The sequence below is a fragment of the Lampris incognitus genome, chromosome 17 (genome assembly GCF_029633865.1).
Source record: "Lampris incognitus isolate fLamInc1 chromosome 17, fLamInc1.hap2, whole genome shotgun sequence".
Lineage (NCBI taxonomy): Eukaryota > Metazoa > Chordata > Actinopteri > Lampriformes > Lampridae > Lampris > Lampris incognitus.
In genome coordinates, this window is record NC_079227.1 from 31,450,985 (window position 1) to 31,472,173 (window position 21,189).

The 21,189-nt window shown below is 51.8% G+C and overlaps 1 protein-coding gene across 1 annotated transcript in view; it reads right to left on the bottom strand.

The window, feature by feature from the left end:
• Positions 1-426: 426 nt before the first annotated feature.
• Positions 427-21,189, bottom strand: part of radil2b (Ras association and DIL domains 2b) — a 28,782-nt gene continuing 8,019 nt past the window's right edge. Inside the window, exons 5-20 of the mRNA XM_056296759.1 lie at positions 20,424-20,656; positions 19,080-19,561; positions 17,598-17,894; positions 17,066-17,473; positions 16,904-16,941; positions 16,597-16,805; positions 15,029-15,141; positions 9,348-9,434; positions 9,170-9,302; positions 7,488-7,666; positions 6,277-6,421; positions 5,456-5,640; positions 2,540-2,984; positions 2,187-2,416; positions 742-881; positions 427-564 (exon numbers count right to left, since the gene is read on the bottom strand). Of these exons, the coding sequence (XP_056152734.1) occupies positions 471-564; positions 742-881; positions 2,187-2,416; positions 2,540-2,984; positions 5,456-5,640; positions 6,277-6,421; positions 7,488-7,666; positions 9,170-9,302; positions 9,348-9,434; positions 15,029-15,141; positions 16,597-16,805; positions 16,904-16,941; positions 17,066-17,473; positions 17,598-17,894; positions 19,080-19,561; positions 20,424-20,656 (3,418 nt within the window). The 3' untranslated portion in view covers positions 427-470. The remainder of the gene's footprint in view (positions 565-741; positions 882-2,186; positions 2,417-2,539; positions 2,985-5,455; positions 5,641-6,276; positions 6,422-7,487; positions 7,667-9,169; positions 9,303-9,347; positions 9,435-15,028; positions 15,142-16,596; positions 16,806-16,903; positions 16,942-17,065; positions 17,474-17,597; positions 17,895-19,079; positions 19,562-20,423; positions 20,657-21,189) is intronic.

The following is a 21,189-nucleotide window of genomic DNA, read 5'->3' on the forward strand; positions in this document are numbered from 1 at the left end:
GTATCACAACTTGGTCCTTGTCAAAGTCACTCAGACCCTTACGCTTGCCCATTTTTCCTGCTTCCAACACATCAACTTCAAGAACTGACTGTTCACTTGCTGCCTAATACATCCCACCCCTGGACAGGTGCCATTGTAATGAGATAATCAATATTACTCACTCACCTGTCAGTGGTTTTAACGTATTGGCTGATCGGTGTATGAATGATTAACTCCATACAAATATGAATCAAATAACAAGCACTACAGCGAAGACACACAACAGTCCGCATACATGATTCAGAAATTAACAAAGACAAATTTCAAAAAGAGTTCATGGAATAGTGCATTTGTATTTTGTTGTTAAGGATTCACATCCTTTTTCATCAAAGTTCACATCCTGAACTCAAAACATTCAGGAAATTTTCAAGGCAACCTTTAAGTGCGCAACTTTTGAGCTCCCAGCAAAACATTCGTGGTGGTGAACACGGTCAGGATTTGGTTCTCAAGGCTTCGGCCATCCAGTCCGATCTGGCCACCAGTAACCTCGGCCTGTCACCGGAAGACTGAATCAGTTCCTTACCGCTGAAAAAACAGGAAAAACGAGAGAATAGAATTGAATAAGCAGAGATGGAAGGGGGAAGCGTTAAAAGAGGGCCATTGCGAAAACATTGCTCAACTTTGTGCGGTCACAGGGAACTGCTTTTAGTTTCACCTATATCAAATCACTTTTCATCGGACTGTGGGTTTATTGCTCCTCACCTGTGGTAGTCCAGGTCGATCAGACTAATCCCGTTAACAGCAAGGATCCTGTCAAAGGGTACCAGCTTCTCACAACGGGCTGCAGGAGAGTCTGGCATCACGGCCCGGATTAAGATACCATTCATTCTCAATGGGGTGTCCTTCAACACAGAGCAAACATCAACAGGACATCAGGACATTATCCAAACCGCTTATCCTGCTCTCAGGGTTGCGGGGATGCTAGAGCCTATCCCAGCAGTCATTGGGCGGCAGGCAGGGAGACACCCTGGACAAGCCGCCAGACCATCACAGGGCCCACACACACACACACACATTCACACCTAGGGACAATTTAGTACGGCCGAGTCACCTGACCTACATGTCTTTGGACTGTGGGAGGAAACCGGAGCACCCGGAGGAAACCCACGCAGACACGGGGAGAACATGCAAACTCCACACAGAGGCTGACCCGGGACGACCCCAAAGGTTGGACTACCCCGGGGCTCGAACCGAGGACCTTCTTGCTGTGAGGTGATTGCGCTAACCACTACGCCACCGTGCTGCCCAGGATTGACTACATACAGGCGAAATAAGAGGTGACAAAGGGCAACGGTGCAGATGATATATCAGAGATGCTGAACTAGAATTCATACTGATTGCGTGCTGTATATATGCATTACCTAGAGCTGAGTGTAACTGACAGTAGTATCCTTTTCTGCTCTTCATAGGGGCTTAATGTGAGGGGGCAAACGAGTGGTTACATCCAAGTCTTTTACTTCAAGTTTTGGTCAGCGTGATGGACGCACCCCATTTGCAATTCCACATATTGGCCACCAGAGGGCAGTGTCATGGCAATAGAGAAGGCAAGGGCGCGCTGAGCTATTTATTATCCTGTAGTCTGCGACTGACAGAGGGAGCAGACTGAACATATGTCCCTGATTAAAAACTGACCATTTTCCTCCTTTCCCTTTATAACTAACATTCTCTGGACCCCGGCGCTTAATGGAGGGTAAAGGTTTACATCAAAAAGCCTTCGGATCAGAGCGCTGCGGAGAAGAGATAAAAAGCACCGCCTCTCTCTCCCTAAGTTGCGTTTCAGAGTTGATGCTGAATAGGATGTTGTGTTGCAGCTTTCTGACCTCCAAATAGATTGGAAACCCCTTCAGTGCAAGAAGTTGCACTTTCATTAACGCGTTTGAACCAGCGAAAAATAATTAAGCCTGTAAATAGCACAGCACTATACATGGCAACACACAGAGATGCATGTGCACTGATTACGTTTGCACTAGTTTGAGGCATTAATAAAAGTACATCTTTTGTACTGGAGGGGCTTCCAATCTGCTCGTTTTGATTTTGCCGGGGACTTTTTGGAAGCCCTGTTTTAACGCCGTTTGTCCGATGTAGGTCAGCACAGATGTGCGATTGATCGTGAGTACCAGATGACTGCCGGCGTCTCCCTCACTCACCCTTGCGTCGACCAAAGCGAGGCCGAGTCCCCTTTCACTGCGCTCCAGCTCCACCATAAAAACCTCTTCTGGGTTTCTGTCATCATTCTCCTCCTCGATCTCTTCCTCCACCACCGCCTTCTCCTCCTCCTCTTCCTCCTCTTTGAGCTCAACAAATTTTCCTACATCACTGGAGTCCAATTTCAAACAATCTGTCGTCAGTGCAGCCAGACATTCCAACACTAATCCGCCTGAGAAGAAAATAGAGCGTGTCCAGATGAACACTGGTTTTCAACCAAGAGAAAAGACACAACTTAAAACAAACCAAAACAACCAACAAACTGAAGATAAAGCTGCGACGGGTCTATTTTTACCTTCTTCGTACAAGTCTACCCCGGTGGACCAGGGAACTTCGCCAGGACGTTCGTCGCCGTCGTCCCTCATCCCCTCGGCTCGGCCGTCTGGGTTGATGAGCTCCAGATTTTGGGGGGTGTTGGGCGGGGTGAGGAGACAGGAGGCGTCGAGGGCGGACCTCCTCTGTCCGGCGGTCTCGGTCCCCTCGGCCTGCAGCTCCAGAGATTTCAGCCTCTGGGACAGGAGGAGGGCCCCGCGGGAACCGAACTCATCTGGGCAGTGGGTGGAGGTAGAGGAGGATGAGGAGGACAGAGGTGAGGGCGCGGAGGTAGGAGATGGAGATAAGGAGGTCTGAACGGCAGCCGGAGGCACAGCCGATAAATCCAAAGACTCCAGAGATTCCAAACTGGCTTTTGGAAGGACGTCCATCTTAATCACTCTGGCGTTCGTGGGGCTCGCACAACCCTGAAGGAACAAACAGCAGAACAAGGAGGTGCTGAATGATGCTTTGACAAGGACACACATGGTGTCATAGATGTGACGCACAACTGGGCCCCTCCCCCTTTTTCTCCCCAATTGTACTTGGCTAATTACCCCACTCTTCCGAGCTGTCCCGGTTGCTGCTCCACCCCCTCTGCTGATCCGAGGAGGGCTGCAGACTACCACATGCCTGCTCCGATACATGTGGAGTCGCCAGCTGCTTCTTTTCACCTGACAGTGAGGAGTTTCACCGGGGGGACGTAGCACGTTGGAGGATCACGCTATTCGTCCCCCCCCGAACAGGTGCCCCGACCGACCACAGGAGGCGCTAGTGCAGCGACCAGGACACATACCCACATCCGACTTCCCACCCGCAGACACGGCCAATCGTGTTTGTAGGGTCACCCGACCAAGCCGGAGGTAACACGGGGATTTGAACCGGCGAGCCCCGTGTTGGTAGGCAACGGAATAGACCGCCACGCTACCGAGACACGTCCACTGTCTTAGTCTTAATGTAGCTGGAAGTAGGTCTAGTATTGGCAGTACGTTTTCAAATGAGTAGCTAACGTTCCACATCAGTTCCATCATACCCTTGTTTGAACCCTTCACACTGACATGGTAAAGCAGAGGCTTCTGCACTGTCCACAGAGCTAACATTAGCTTTTAGCAAGCCAGCGAGCCAGAAAAGCAAGCTGACACATATGAAACATACTTCAAGACTCATCTACAGATTGATTTGTTGGACCATGCTGAAGGTGATGGCGAACATCTCACTTGCATCTCTGCTGGTGGTGTTTCTGTAAATATGAAACCCTGGAACGGAAGCGTACCCATCCATCCATTATCCACGCCGCTTATCCCAGTTAGGGTCACAAGGACGCTGGAGCCTATCCCAGCAGTCATTGGGCGGCAGGTGGGGAGACACCCCGGACAGGCCGCCAGGCCATCACAGGGCAGACACACACACACATCTTCTTCTTTCGCCTCGTTCCCTGTTTCCCAGGGGTCACCACAGCAGATTTGTCAGGTCCATCGGTACCCTGCGAGGGCACAGCACCGATGGTGGTCTTGTCAATCCACATAATGATTTGGCAAATTTTACGTGGGATACCTTGCTGACACAACCACTAACCCTATGGATGGGGGCACAGGTAAAGCGCCGGATGTCATCCCAGTACTCATGGACTTGCGCCCATGTCTGTCGCCATAATCAAATGTCTGTACGTGTATATATATATATATATATATATATATATATATATATATATACTAGAAGAACCCCGCTACAATGTAGCGGTTTGGTTATCCACCCGTCTAAATCTCCTCCTCTTCATCCTGCCAGCTAACCGCCTTCCCCCTGCCCCTAAACCCCCCCCACTCCAACTCCCTCCCCCCAAATGCTCAGAATCATCTGAAATGCCGAGAAAAGTGGTTTTTAGCCATTTTTAGAAAATGCATATTTTGCACAATTATGCATTAATTATGCATAATTATTTTAATGTTCTGCTATTTTTCTGGTCCTCTCTGGAACAATACCTACCACCTCCAAAAAAAAATTAGGATCATAAGTGCATTTTTGCAAAAATGCATATATTTTGCATAATGCCAAAACATTTCTAAGTCCCAGAAAATTTTTATATACGTCAGAATCATCTGAAATGCCGAGAAAAGTGGTTTTAGCCATTTTTAGAAAAATGCATATTTTGCATATTTATGCATAATTATGAATAATTTTAATTTTCTGGGATTTTCCCCTTACTCTCTGAGACAATACCTACCACCTCCAAAAAGAATTAGGATCATAAATGCTTTAGTTTTCGGTCCCGCTATCTACACTAACTAACACACACACAAACACACACACACACACACACACACACACACACACACACACACACACACACACACACACACACACTAACACCACACACACACACAGTACGAAAATATATGAGTAGCTATATACATATATATATATATATATATATATATATATATAAAAGGTCAATATTCAAATTCTATCCACATTAGAGACTTGCACTCCAGCTCTAAAATAGTTTTTACACACACTTGGTGTAAGAAAATCTTTCGGCCGGTCCAGGGTGTCTCCCCGCTTGCCGCCCAATGACTGCTGGGATAGGCTCCAGCATCCCCGCGACCCTGAGAGCAGGATAAGCGGTTTGGATAATGGATGGACGGATGGATGGCTGGGCTAATAATACGTGGGCCCACGGCTGCAGTTTAAGTTAAAGGTGATTGTAGTTTTTTTTTTTAACTCCCCTCCTCCGCCCACCACTAACCTTGGACATATTTTTTACAACTTGACAACTGGACATAACGGCAAACATAGGCCAAGTGAGGACCCGACACACTGCCTCAGCTGCAGCCTGGTGCAGACGCCTGACTCCGGACGCTTTAAGTAAAACTGACGCAGCAAACGAAAGGCTTTCCTCTACCTGCAGCTGGTCGACGGCGGCGTCCCCGTTGGACTGCGAGTCGGACAGGGTGGAGATGAAGGCCCGGAGCCGGGCCAGCTGTTTTCTAAGGCCGGTGTCTATTACGGCTCCTCTCAGCTCCAGGCGGTAGCCGCGGCCCGGCAGCACGAGGGGGTGGTAGGTGTCAAAGCCCTCCAGGATGTCAGCTGAGCGTGAGGGGAAAAGGGGAAAAAGAAAACGGTGCAAACGGCTGTACGTGAAGCATAAGTGACGATGTCCTTTGGCAGTGCCGCCTTTCAAACACCGTGACTCAGCGCGCATAATCCAATAAATGTGGCGCTACTTAACGCCGGCTGCTGTGAACGGAGAGGCCCGGGTTTGAGTCATAAAAACCAGAATTACTCTAAGTTCAGCATTGCCGAGCCTCGGTATTTCGTTTTCTCGACAGGAAAAATGAATGTTTTTCATTATGCAACTCTTGTAGTTGGACAAATTTCGTCGTGCGAGATAGAAAAGCAGACAAAGGTTTATGTCCTAGACGCTAAGGAACGGCCAAATGTCACGCACAGCCAGTGGCCCAGATCAGTCATTAGTTACTCGTACCGGCGGCGTTTATGATGCAAAACTTGTAAACGCGACGTTCGCTGGCGAAGACCGCCTCGTAGAACAAAGCATCCCAAATATCTCATGCTCGTGCTGACCGCAGACCTTATCTCGGGCATTTAAGGGAACCCGCAGCCACCTCGCCATCCCACGCCACGATGGAGCTGGCGGGCTGTGGTGCCCGAAGCCACTGCTCTGCGTCGGGGGTGCTGCAGGCCCACGGCATGTTGACCTCTCACCTGTGGTGCGTGCTGCATGCTGGTCCTGCGCGGACGGAGCCCAGTTGTGTGGACACGGAGACGCTGGGCTGTAGCGAGTCAACAGGTGGTGCAGCTGGGCAGGACGCAGGGCGGGGTAGTCGGAGCGCAGGGCCGCCCAAGATGTCTGCGGACACAAAGACGAACGCCATGTTGAACTGTTCCACTTATAATGAACAACTGCATACTCTTTCTTGGGGGGGGGGGGTTCCCATCGGGGGGGGGGTTCCCATCTTTTCCCCCCCAATTGTATCCGGCCAATTACCCCACTCTTCTGAGCCGTCCCAGTCGCTGCTCCACCCCCTCTGCCGATCCGGGGGAGGGCTGCAGACTACCATATGCCTCCTCCCATACATGTGGAGTCGCCAGCCGCTTGTTTTCACCTGACAGTGAGGAGTTTCACCAGGGGGACGTAGCGCGTGGGAGGATCACGCTATTCCCCCCCGGTTCCCCCTCCCCCCCCGAACAGGCGCCCCGGCCGACCAGAGGAGGCGCTAGTGCAGCGACCAGGACACATACCCACATCTGGATTCCCACCCGCAGACACGGCCAGTTGAGTCTGTGGGGACTCCCGACCAAGCCAGAGGGAACACGGGGATTCGAACCGGCGATCCCGATGTTAGTAGGCAACGGAATAGACCGCCACGCCACCCGGACGCCCATACCCACCTTATCTTTGTGTTACTACGGACTGCTATGTTGAAGATGTGGAACGCTATGCGCTGTATCGTTTTCTCAAAGTGCTGCCTGACAGCCGCCATTACAGCTGATAAATAATAAAAGTGCTCATGATTTGCATATTCATGCATTTAGCTGTCTTTAAGCATGCCAGTATTTAAACGCATAGGAAAAAAAGGAAATTTGTTCGCGTGTAAATCTTCAGGATTGTGCCTTTAAGCTATCTATCTGAAATTCGAGCAGCGCGCAACATGAACGGATCAGTCGGCCCCCCCACACAAGACAAACTGGACTGCGGACAACATGGTGGGCCAGGGGGCATCAACTACACACAGGGGCCAGGGGAAGTGTGTTGAGTGACTACATCCTTTCTCCACCCTGCATGACAGCAACTCTGGATTCACATCATCGAGTCGCCGCGGCGTAATCCTTCTGTTACCCTCCCCCACACACCGACTGCCACCCCCCGACCCCGCTGAATGCACGGTGTGTGTCTGTGTGTGTGTGTGTTTCACCTGCAGCAGGTTCTCCCTGGGCGTGGCCAGTAGATTAACGGCTGAAGAGAGAGTGTGTGTGCGCTCCACGGCCAGCTCCCCCAGTCCAAAACCAGACTGGTGAGCCCAGTCCAGAAGCATATCGAGATTGGCCCGGATGCACACGCCTCTGGACCAGTGGTAGAAGCCCGCCTCAGAGCCTTTCGTAGATCACGGGAAGAAAATTAAGGCGACGAAATGATTATTCATCCACACACAATTCTCCACAGTATGTTAATATAGTCAACACCAACGAGTATGCCCTGATGGAAGAGTGTGTCTGTATGCGGGTTTCTCCTCAAGGCCTACCTTAACCCCCCTCCCCTTTTCTCCCCAATTGTATTCGGCCAATTACCCCACACTTCTGAGCCGTCCCGGTCACTGCTCCTCCCCCTCCTCTGATCCGCGGAGGGCTGCAGACTACCACATGCCTCCTCCCATACATGTGGAGTTGCCAGCCGCTTCTTTTCACCTGACAGCGAGGCGTTTCGCCAGGGGGGCGTAGCGCGTGGGAGGATCACGCTATTCCCCCCAGTTCCCCCTCCCCCCAAACAGGCACCCCGACTGACCAGAGGAGGCGCTAGTGCAGCGACCAGGACACATACCCACATCCGGCTTCCTACCCGCAGACACCGCCAATTGTGTCTGTAAGGCACACCCGGCAGAGCCGGAGGTAACACGGGGATTCGAACCAGCGACCCCCATGTCGGTAGGCAAAGGAATAGACCGCCACGCCACCCGGACGCCCTACCTTAATGGCCTTTGGTGGCACTTTGCAGTGGATAGGAATTGGCACCGGCCGATCTGCAGCCCTACTTAAAAGCCAGTATTACTGCAGTCAGTCCCTGAGCCATTTCCCACCTGCAGCTTCTGCTGCCGTGGCTTCATTTGCCCGTTTCACTGGTTTGTGGCAACGTTGACCTTTGTACTTTTGTCCTCCTTCTCTCCGTCTCTGGCTGATCTAAGGCGCACCTCCCCTAAATGCACTTAGCTTCACATGCACTATTGGCCGTGATGTGATTACTGTGTAGTGATGACAGCTGGTAACACTCAGATGTATCTGCTAACCGGAGAAAAGGTTCTGCCAAGTCCGTCAATACACCCCAGCTGCTGCAGCTGCAGGCTTCTCACATCTGTAAACATAAATATCTACACATCTGTTGATGCATGGGTCTGGGATTTTCTTCCCCTCCCCAACTCTGCTTGGCCAATTACCCCCTCCTCCGATCCGGGGAGGGCTGCGGACTACCACGTGCCCCCTGCGATACATGTGGAGTCGCCAGCCGCTTCTTTTCACCTGACAGTGAGGAGTTTCGCCAGGGGGGCGTAGCGCGTGGGAGGATCACGCTATTCCCCCCCAGTTCTCCCCCTCCCCGAACAGGCGCCCCGACTGACCAGAGGAGGCGGTAGTGCAGCGACCAGGGCACATACCCACATCCGGCTTCCCGCCCACAGACACGGCCAATTGTGTCTGTAGGGACGCCCGACCAAGCCGGAGGTAACACGGGGATTCGAACCTGTGATCCCCGTGTTGGTAGGCAATGGAGTAGACCGCTACGCTACCCGGACGCCCCAGGGCCTGTGTGATTTTGTTGGTGTACGTGTGTATACGAATGCTCATACGCGTTGTGTGCATGATCCCGGTACACATTCACTCCAGGTACCTCTTTCCATGAGCGAGTTGAGGAGCGAGGCGTTGATGAAGTAGAAAAGGTACGCAAGGAGCTGAGAGGACACTTCTGGGTGGACCTGGCAGTCTAGGAGCAGACGTCTGGTCACGGTCAGGGCCTCCAAAACCTGCTCCGTCTCACTCGGGCCCCGCAGTCCGCCGCCGCCCGGCACCGAGGCGCCGTGGCCGGGCTTGTGTGGCCAGGCGCCCTCCCTGAAGGGGTTGCAGTCCAGAACGCCCGGCAGGACGGGGTACAGGACCTGACAAGACAGACGTAGGTTACCGCCGTTGTGCTGAACTAAAGGGATCCGAGCCACGCGGCCTAAAGGCGGGCTCGCTTATCCATTCGAATATGGAAACCGTTGACCATTCCTGTGGGTTCATTAGAGGCTGGAAAAGTTCACTTGGTGTGGTGTGGTGGTTGGCGGCCGCACCACTGGCACACGATTTAAGCAAGTACAACCTCTGACCCAGATTGTCTCGGACCACCCACAACGTCCGCCTCTCGCTCTCTCGCACGGCAGGGAGATGTACGCATGTCAAGATTTGACGGACGCAACCTGTGACCCGGTGCCATAGAAATCTGTAGTATGAGAGTGAGAGAGCGAGAGAGAGTGAGAAGAGAGAGAGAGAGAGAGAGAGAGAGAGAGAGAGAGAGAGCACTGACTCTTTTTTCCTCCCTTGTAGCCAAAGCTCCTTGTGCTCTTCAGAGCCTGGCCCGGACAACGATTGCTTTGTTCAGACTAATTGTACACAGACATCCCCTTCCCCTCCAACCCTTCTCCTACACCCACCAAGCTTCCTCGGCCAGCGCCAACCATAGATCCACATTCCTACCAACAAAAAAAAATAAAAGAAATAAAAGAAATAACGGAATATGGCCCATGTGGGCTTGGCACGGCTGGGCTGCAGGACTGCTGAGTGAGGACTTTTGAAGGAATCCACCCCGAGCAGATCGTTTTACATTACTGTAAGACCGTGTACAGTAAGACACACAACCACAGCCCCCCATCCCATTAGACAATGAAAATGATTTGGCCCCCCCCCCCCCCCCAAAAAAAATCCTCCGCTATTTCTTCGGTTGGAAAATGTCACTCGGCGGAGCCAAACAGCACAGAGCTCGTTCAAACAATAAGCCTCGCTCACGCCGCTCGTCCCCCGAACCCACAGAAACCCATCCGCCGCGCTTGTCCCACGCCGACCGTGTGCGGTGGGTTTCTCGTGCGCCGGCCGGTCCATCCTTCCTCTCCTCGTCCGCCTGCACGCGTGTCGAGTCATTGCGGCGAACAAGCGAAACACGGTCCCCCCCCCACCCCACCAGCCCTACTTTTTTCTATTTACATGTTTCCCTCCTGGGGACGGGCCAGTCACCGAAGGCGCCTTTTGTTTTCCATCGCACGCCCGCAGCGCTTCCCCTCGTGTCGGATGCGAGCACGCAGAATGCCCCCCCCCCCCCCGACTACCGCTGTTCTGGCAGACGGGGGCTTTCTTTTCCCTCGCGTGTCGGTTTAGAGTTGGACTCTCCCGGGACAGACTGGGATGGATGAGGTGGATGAGGGTGAAGTATTGAGGGGGGGGGGGGGGAGTATCTCTTTCTCAAAAAAAAAAAATGCAAATTTTGTTGTTTGGTCACATCGTGTCTTGGTTTGCCACCTCTCTCCATGCTTTTGTTTGTTTTTTGTGACCCCCCCCCCTTCACCTCCCCCCTTCACCTCCCCCCTTCCTCCCCAACTGTACTTGGCCAATTACCCTATTTTCCAAGCCGTCCCGGTCGCTGCTCCAGCCACATGCCTCCTCCCATACATGTGGAGTCGCCAGCCGCTTCTTTTCACCTGACAGTGAGGAGTTTCCCCAGGGGGACGTTGCGCGTGGGAGGATCACACTATTCCCCCCAGTCCCCCCCTCCCCTCCGAACAGGCGCCCTGACCAGAGGAGGCGCTAGTGCAGCGACCAGGACACATACCCAGATCTGGCTTCCCACCCGCAGACACGGCCAATTGTGTCTGTAGAGACGCCCGGTCAAGCCGGCGGTATCACGGGGATTCGAACCTGTGATCCCCATGTTGGTAGGCAACAGAATAGACCGCCGCGCCACCTGGACGCCCTCTCTCTCGATGCTTTCAAACTCAAGTCTTGGTGCACAAACTGAATTCAGATTAAGACTATAAAACCCTCCAACGCGGGGATCGTCGGTTCGAATCCCCGTGTTCCCTCCGGCTTGGTCGGGCGTCCCTACAGACACAATTGGCCGTGTCTGCGGGTGGGAAGTCGGATGTGGGTATGTGTCCTGGTCGCTGCACTAGCGCCTCCTCTGGTCGGTTAGGGCGCCTGTTCGGGGGGGAGGGGGAACTGGGGGGAATAGCGTGATCCTCCAACACGCTACGTCCCTCTGGTAAAACTCCTCACTGTCAGGTGAAATAAAGCGGCCGGTGACTTCACATGTATGGGAGGAGGCAGAGGGGGTGGAGTAGCGACCGGGGCGGCTCGGAAGAGTGGGGTAATTGGCCGAATACGATTGGGGAGAAAGGGGAGGGGAATCAAAGACTATAAAACCCGACCGTGAATCAATAGATTTCAGTGCAGCTATTCAGCGAAAACAAGGGAGGGAGGAGAGAGAGAGAGAGAGAGAGAGAGATGCCAGCAGACATCTTGAAGGTCCAGGTCAAAGTGCAGGCTAATTTTACACTCGTAGCCCGAATACATTCTCCTCGTGATTTGGTCCAGTTGGACTGTCCCTCCTGGAGCGATGCGGATTAAAACCGATCCACCACTGACAGGTATAATGGATGGAAAAGTCATTCCAAGAATAACCCTTGACCACAATACACACACACACACACACACACACACACACACAGCTCAGGCGGTGGGATTTAGTTAATATTGAGATGGTATGCCAGTAAAAAACATCCTTCTTGCATTTCAAGTAGTAAGCTTACAATTATATCTCTATTAGGTCAATTAAATCTTAAGCATTATTTATGATTTCACTGACATGAGGCATATGGAAGCCATTTGGGTGCATCAGGCTGACTCGCATTCCTCCACAGCACAGCGAAATACTGACCGAGGGCAGGTAGTAAACCGCTTCCTCCTGCTTCACCGAAAAAGAAAGAGAAATATGCCACTCACAAAGTCAACAGGGCAGTAAATGTTGAGGAATTTCTATAGTTTCCTCCTCCGAGATGCGATGGCACCGCGCCTCCCACTTCCTTCCTGCACGGGAGGCCGATATTGAGGATCTTGTGACCTGGCCCGCGTTTCTTCTCGAGCGCAAAGCCCTTGTTGGCTCTGAAGGACGGGGCGGGCGGGGCTTTTTTGTTTTGGCAGCCGCGGGGCCTAACGTAGCGAGTCCTCGCTAACTGCCGTTTGCGACGGAGCCGACGCTTGACACGACTTCCCTATTCCTACTCCCCGCGCCCTGCTCCCTGGCCCTGCTCCCATCTGGACGGGCTGGGGAGGTGACCGGGAGGTGACGGGGAGGCGGAGGTCTCGGAGGTGAAACGCCTGTGATGTCTGGTTATGATAATTACCGACCGACTGACTGACTCACTGGCCGACGGAGGGGGAAAGTGTCCACACTATGGACATGTCCGATAACACGAGAAACGCTGATGTGCCGACTCAGGTTTCAGCGAGCCCGTCTCCCCCAACGGCACTTTTTCTTTCCAACCCAAGTGGAAACTCATCTGCAGCCAAACCCGTAGCTACTGTTCACTGCTGCAGGGCGTGTTGGGTGGGTGGGGGGGGGGGTTTCACTGACTGCTGTTCACTGCAAAGCAACACCACTATTTCTTCCTCTCTTCTTTTGTTCCTTTTTTTGTGTCTTTTTCGTTCTTTTGCAGTCGAAGCCCCCCTTTTTTATCAAACGGGCCCGTCTGAGGAAATCAGACTCGGGCGTTCGGTGCCAACCTTTAAATCACTGCCCAGAGCTCGTTTTTACACAACTAGCTCGCATGTGATTTATTGTTGAGTTGTGTTTCCTGGTCACTTTGCACGCTATCTCACTGTAGCTCAACATGTGGCATCGCACATTTTACTCTGCGTCTCTGCACTCATGCTTTGTTTTACATTTTGGACTTTTCCCCCCTTTTTCTCCCAATTGTACTTGGCCAATTACCCCACCCTTCCGAGCCGTCCCGGTCACTGCTCCACCCCCTCTGCCGATCCGGGGAGGGCTGCGGACTACCACATGCCTCCTCCCATACATGTGGAGTCGCCAGCTGCTTTTTTTCACCTGACAGTGAGGAGTTTCACCAGGGGGACGTAGCACATGGGAGGATCACGCTATTCCCCCCAGTCCCCCTCCCCTCCGAACGGGCGCCCCGACCAACCAGAGGAGCCGCTACTGCGGCGACCAGGACGCATACCCACATCTGGCTTTCCACCCGCAGACACGGCCGATTGTGTCTGTAGGGACGCCCGGCCAAGCCGGAGGTAACATGGGGATTCGAACCGGCAATCCCCGTGTTGGTAGGCAACAGAGTAGACTGCTACACTCCCTGGATGCCCTTTGCACCCATGCTTACTCTGCACTTTATTGTGTTGCACTGTACTGAATTGTGCATTTAACCACTTGTAATGCACTTTGTGCAACTTTGTTTAGAAAAGTGCAGCGTTGTTCGACGTTATTGCAACTATTGTCTAGTTTACACTCTCTCTTCTGTGAATGCAGAGCGACGTGCAACAGAGTCTGTTGCAGACAGGCACTCCTGCCTGACTACCAGTAAGCACTGGCCAGTGTCTCCCCACCACGCACTGCAGAAATCATAGGGTCCCAGCAACAACTATGGGATGCAGCAATACAACAATTTTAACGTTTTGAAACAACCACTTGAATTCAACCACGATGGGCTGCCGTAACATTACGCTGGCTTTGGCTTAGCCGGGGAGTGCTTTTTTGAACCGAATGATCACCCGCGATGACATGCATTATTGCACTGTAGCTTAGTAGCAGCAGCCAACATGAAATACAGGACGCAAGAACATGAAAATGAAATCTACCGATCGACAACGTCAGTGGTGAGCAGAAAACAGGAATAGACTTCAGAAAAATCCCAAACTACTTCTCGCAGAGGATCGGCTGTTTCAGATCAGCTTGTGTTTTTTTTTTTTTTGCACTTCATGCATAATGCCTGTATTTCTACACAGCTCTCACCGCAGTGACCCAGGATACTTCTAATGTGTGATTTGAATGCATAATTTCTGCTCAAAATATTTCTAATCACCTGGAAAAGTTGATTAAGGTCTGCGAGTCTACTGGCAGCACTTGAAAGCTACTTTCTCCTCCTAACCCCTCGAATACACACACACACACACACACACACACACACACAAAGGCCCCCGCTGTCCAGTCTCCCCCTATCATAATGCCCCCAGTGTGGAGGGGCAGTACGGCTGCTTGGCCTGTTAGAAAACCTGTCAAAGCAGGATAACATGGCTCTTTATTTTCAATCTGTCTCTGATTATTTTCCTTTCTTAATCCACACATCACAGCCGTTAGCATGTAGACCAGGTGGAGCCAGTACAGAGAAACATGTGTAACGGATATGCAGCCATCCAGTCTAGCCCCCCGTCTGAAGCCCAGTGAGCTCTTTATCTCCTAATGCCGAGCATTCTCCTCCTCTTAGCGAACAAGCAGATATTTGACCCACGTGAGAGAGAGACCTCTTTCACGCTCGTGCAGGTAGACCTCGTCAGATCAGCTCCCTCTGAAATCATAAAGCTCCACCGATCGCCTCTGGTCTTCGGGGTGGGTGTGCTGATGTACGACACGCGATCAGCTCGCCGTATCGTTTTATCCACCGAGGTGTTTTGCATGTGACGCCTGGGGCACGGGGGCATATACTCTCACCTTGGTGATGTAGTACACACACTGCTGGAACGTGAGCATGATGACCTCCTCCAGAACCGCCATCGTCTCTTCACTTGCCGAGCGCACGCAGGACAAACGCAGCTCTAGCAGGGCTACAGAGCGCACAACACACACACACACACACACACACACACACACAAATAATGAATGCCTTGTGGATATGTCCCACTGAAATATTCCCTTGAATACATACACCGATCAGCCAAAGCATTAAAACCACTGATAGAGGCATCCGGTTAGCATGGCAGTCAATTCCGTTGCCTACCAACACGGGAATCGCCGGTTCGAATCCCCATGTTACCCCCGGCTTGGTTGGGCGTCCCTACAGACACAATTGGCCGTGTCTGCGGGTGGGAAGCCGGATGTGGGTATGTGTCCTGGTCGCTGCACTACCGCCTCCTCTGGTCGGTCGGGTCGCCTATTCGGGTGGGAGGGGGAACTGGGGGGAATAGCGTGATCCTCCCATGTGCTAAGTCGCCCCGGTGAAACTCCTCAAAAGAAGCGGCTGGAGACTCCACATGTATCGGAGGAGGCATGTGGTAGTCTGCAGCCCTCCCCGGATCGGCAGAGGGGGTGGAGCAGAGACCAGGACAGCTTGGAAGAGTGGGATAATTGGCTGGATAAAATTGGGGAGGAAAAGGTGGTAAAAATCCCCCCCCCCCAAAAAAAAGAATCACTGACAGGTGAGTGAATAACATTGAGTATCTCGTTACAATGGCACCTGTCCAAGGGTGGGATATATCAGGCAGCAAGTGAACAGTCAGTTCTTCAACTTGATGTGTTCGAAGCAGGAAAAAAATTGCAAGCATAAGGATCTGAGCGACTTTGACAAGGGCCAAATTGTGATGACTAGACAACTGGACCAGAGCATCTCCAAAATGGCAGGTCTTGTGGGGTGTTCGCGGTATGCAGTGGTCAGTACCTACCAAAGTGGTCCAAGGAGGGACAACCCTGGCGATAGGTTAAGGGCACCCAAGGTTCACTGATAAGTGTGGGGAGCAAAGGCTAGCCCATCTGGCCCGATCCCACAGAAGTGCTACTGTAGCTCAAATTGCTGAAAAAGTTAATGCTGGCTATGATAGGCAGGTGTCAGAACACACAGTAAATCACAGCTACCGGCGTATGGGTGTAGCCACAGACCGCTCAGAGTGCCCATGATGACCCTTGTCCACCACCTACAATGGCCAAGTGAGCGACAGAACTGAGCCATGGAGCAATCGAAGAAGGTGGCCTGGTCTGATGAATCACGTTTTCTTTTACATCATGTGGACGGATGGGGGCATGTGAATCGTTTTCCTGGGGAAGGGATGGCCCCAGGATGCACTATGGGAAGAAGGCAGGCTGACGGAGGGAGTGTGACGCTCTGAGCAATGTGCTGACACATACCACCTACCTAAACACTGTTGTGACCAAGTACACCCCTTCATGGCAACGGTCTTCCCTGATGGTAGTGACATCAGGTGGTTTTAATGTTTTGGCTGATCGGTGTATAGTTCTTATGGGAATGCTGTCATTGTTTTGAATGGGGACATCAGTAGGGCACTAACCCAGGTTTTCCTCTTCCGTTTCCTCCTCATCCTCCTGCCCTTGCTCCCTCCGAGTCCTCCACTCCAGAATAAGAGGCAGCTGGTGCTGGATGAGATACAGCAGCTCCAGGGCATTGGACATCCACACTACTAGGGGGCGGAGACCTGACATAACCTCTTCCAGACTAAGTGGCCTCTGCTCCTCCGGGTCTGTGCCCTCGTCTATGAGACTGCAATACACCAGGGCAGATCTGGAATCAGCCGGTAAGATGTCACATAAACAAAAGCTAAATCCGGACGTTTTAGGTATGAAGGAATATGCACTCACGCCTTAGGCTGAACTGCGGCTAGCTCCTTGGTGTGCTCCTGGATGGAAAAGCAAAAAACGCGTTAGCATATAAAACCCAACTGGACGTGTCTCTAATCACAAAAAATAAATCAAAAACCACAACCTTGTTGGAGGTTCTGCTCAGAGTGTGTTGCAACTCACCCACATGGCAGTCTGAACTCCAGCCGCTATGAGCAGCAGGAGTCTGCGAAGGTCCGAGGTGCTGAGATGCGCCGCAGAGTACTGGACACGCACACACAGCAGGAACGCAACCGTCAACGCCGGACTGCCTTTGACACTGCCCATGGCGATTATCTCCGCCACGATACGATCCTCCAGCCTCGCGTCGTAGTTTATCATTAAGCTGCGGCCCCCAGGGTCTCTCAGAAAGGGGGCGTCTTGTTTCAAGGACTGATGGTTTCTGGGGTTTTGGGGGACAGTGTACGTCGAGATGCAGGTGTTGCACAGCATCGGTTTTGCAGAATTGGCTGTAGCGGTCGCAGAACTGTCACGGCGCAGCAACAAGGGCACGGGAGATGAGCTGGGTTCTGGGGTTACATAGTTCGCTTCCTGGATTTCCAACAATGAGACACAAGATGGAAGAAAAGCCGTTATGTAGGACTGTAGGTCATACAGCATTTCCATAAACATTTATTTCATACGAGATGCTTTGAATAGCTCCCTCTCTTGCCACCTTGTGTATCACAGCCAAGGGATCGCTGAAGAGAAACAGGTAGCACTGTCCCAGACCAATGATGTCCCCAGGCCTAAGCTCCGCCTGTTTTTTCAGTGCCACCCCGTTCCTGGTTACGACGGCATCCTTGCATGGGTGGAGCAGCGTGGGACTGTCACCGCTGCCGCACTGTAGGCAGCAGTGCCTCGGGAGGACGTCGGGGGCAAAGAGAAGGATGTCAGTCTTCACGCCTTCTTCACGCTCGCCGCTTCGGCCAATCACAACGCTCGGCCCCGTGAGCAAGTAGATGACAAAGTCCTAAGACAACAGAGACACGCAAAAACTGAAAACCACACAGACAGACGCACCACGCGTGACACTTTGAAGGGTCCACAAATTCAAATCCATCCATCCATCCATCCATCCATCCATCCATCCATCCATCCATCCATCCATCATCCAAGCCGTTTATCCTGCTCTCCAGGTCGCAGGATGCTGGAGTCTATTCCAGCAGTGATTGGGTGGCAGGCGGACAGGCTGCCAGGCCATCACAGGGCCGACACACACACCTAGGGACAATTTAGTACGGCCGATTCACCTGACCTACATGTCTTTGGACTGTGGGAGGAAACCGGAGCCTCCGGAGGAAACCCACGCACACACGGGGAGAACATGCAAACTCCACACAGAGGACGTCCCGGGACGACCCCTACCCAAGGCTCGAGTACCCCGGGGCTCGAACCCAGGACCTTCTTGCCGTGAGGCGACCGCGCTAACCACTGCGCCACTGCGCCGCCCCCAAATTCAAGTCCCTGCACTGAAAATGTGGCTGTCTAGTTATTTGTGGGAGTTGAATTAAAGGCAGTGATCCAAGCCTGTTAATCAGGAAAGGTCGCGTTAATCATGTTGAGTGGCGGGGCACAGTGTGTAAAGCTCATTACGTCTGACACCGCCCCCCCCCCGCCGCCCCTTGTGATGCCTGTCTTTTCCAACAGGGCAGAATTAAAGAACTGAATTAATTTCCAAATTCCCTAAACCCAACTCACAATAGGCAAAGAGTATTTCACATGGCACATGATTATTTTCTTAGCAGACAACAGGGGTTCTCTGATGAAACCAAAACCTCCCTGCCAAACACTCTGACGCAGGACCAAAATCATCAGTGTGTGAGACTTATTTGCGAGTGTGTGCGTGTGTGTTGGTTGCTCGCTGGTGATCGGTCAGGAAACAGTGCCACGGCTGCCTCATTCTGTTTCCTGATCTGTGTTTTCGCACACAGTTTTTCTGCGTATGCTGACCCTTCCCAGTTATTCTGATTCTGCCCCCCTTTGTCTCTTTCTGTGATTCTTTCCAATAAGAAAAAAATAAAAAAAACAGGCTTTTGGTGAACTCTGACATTTTGTTTTATCGAGAGTCAAAGCAGAGAACAGCAGGAATCTGGCAACCTCTTACTTCATGAATTTGTTTGTGTGATGCACAGTGTGTGTGTGTGTGTGTGTGTACCTGTGTGAGGCTGTAGCCCTGCAGAAGCAGCAGGTAGGGACAGTCTTGAGGCGGGTGAATGGAGTACTGTGTGGCGCTATCGTCGCTGCTCTCCGTCTCCTCCCTCTCCGACTCCTCTCTCTCCCCTCCCGCTCTCCTCCGCAGCGGACAGAGGCCCTCTGTGTCGGCCCCCGACCCGGCGTCCCCCTCTGAGGGGACCGCGAGGCCCTGAACCTGACTCTGAATGGGGTTCTGTTTCGGCCTGGGTTTTGGGTTGTGTGGGGACCCTCGCCCACGGCCCACGGCGGAGCTGTGATTTTTGCTGTGATCGTTTTGACCGTTATTCTGATCGTCCTCCTCCTGCGTCTCAGCGTCCGAGCCCAGCAGGTCCATCTCACTCTTGCTCCTCCATAAAAACTGGTTCCGACACATTGTCTTTTCTATGAGCGTTGAGGTCACCCTCGAGCGACTTTTCTGCAGCTTTCGGGCCTGGGCGTTAATACCTGTTGGGGAGTCAAACATATATATATATATATAAATATATAGAGATAGATAGATAGATATATACATAGATACAGATATCGATAGATAGATAGATAGATAGATAGATAGATAGATAGATAGATAGATAGATAGATAGATAGATAGATAGATAGATAGATAGATATAGATATCGATATATACATAGATATATATATATATATATATATATATAGATAGCTGGTATTTTTTTTCTAACAAACAAATGTGTTTTTAAATATAAAACCATGAAGGAAGAGAAGAATGGAATTTGGCTGCAGAATACCACCGTTTACTATCTGACAAAGTGTGTGGGTGTGTGGGAGAGGGAGAGTGTGTGTTTGCAGCTTTATTCATAGTTCCTATGTTCATCACGGAGAAGCTACGCAACAGGAAACAGAGCCCAGTGGAAAGAGAGACAGAACTTATGGAAACAAAAGCTCATGGCACACAGCAGACATCCACAAACTATCACTGATAGGAAGCTAACACAAGCTGTGCCATTCACGGAGCAAACACATAACAGGACTCTGTTACACCACAACCACAGCTGTATCAACCAAACTTAGGGCCCATCACGAGACAAAACCCAATGACGGGAGTGGAAACCATGGAAAACTGAGAGGGAGACAAAGAATATTGATTCCAGGCAAATTTCTAAGGCCTATTGGTCAATTATGTGTGCGCTTTCGGTTGTGTTACTGCTGAATGACAGTGGTAACTGTCATTATTCAAGTCGACGGAAACAGTTGACAGCTGTGTGTTTGGAGGAAAATAAGGATGTGGCACGTTGGCACCGGACTGGCAAATCCCGAAACTGGCCGAGACTCAAACCAGACACCATACCAGCAGTGACGGTGTCTTTCTCTTTGGACCTCTTCTCGTCCACAACACTCCTCCTCTGGATTTCGAAACGCCGAGCCAGGCCCTCTCGGGGTTTCCACAGCGACTGCAGGAGGAGGGGTTTCTCATTGTCGCCCACCACCCGAAAGCCTTCCGTCTTCCACTGGCGGTCGATTATGGAGCCAATGGCATCGCAGAGGACGTAAGAGCCCGCCTTCTCCTTGCCCAGACCATACCTGTAAGTGACATGGCAAGGGGCAATAAGGGAGGTGTGCCTATACGCTGCACACGGACATGACGGCTTTTAATAAGCGATATGAAAATAGGATACTGAATACTTCACCACTGCAACACAAGTCACTTGGTAAAGGTTTGGGTTGGGAGAGAACTTGCAGCTATACACGAGAATATATCGAAACAAAATCTCACAGAGCAGAATGAATTACAAAATGCACCATTTTACCAGTGCGGTTAATGACTCCCATTATTTATTGGGTAAAATAAACAAAAGGTTCCCAGAAATTCCGTCTCTGAAGAGGCTGCTTCAGCACTCTGGGCCTTTCTTTTACACAGGCCTGTGGTTTTCTTTTTTTCCTCTCGATCCCCGCAACTGTATCCGGCCCAATTACCCCACTTTTCCGAGCCGTCCCGGTCACTGCTCCACCCCCTCTGCCGATCCGGGGAGGGCTGCAGACTACCACACGCCTCCTCCCATACACGTGGAGTCACCAGCCGCTTCTTTTCACCTGACAGTGAGGAGTTTCCCCAG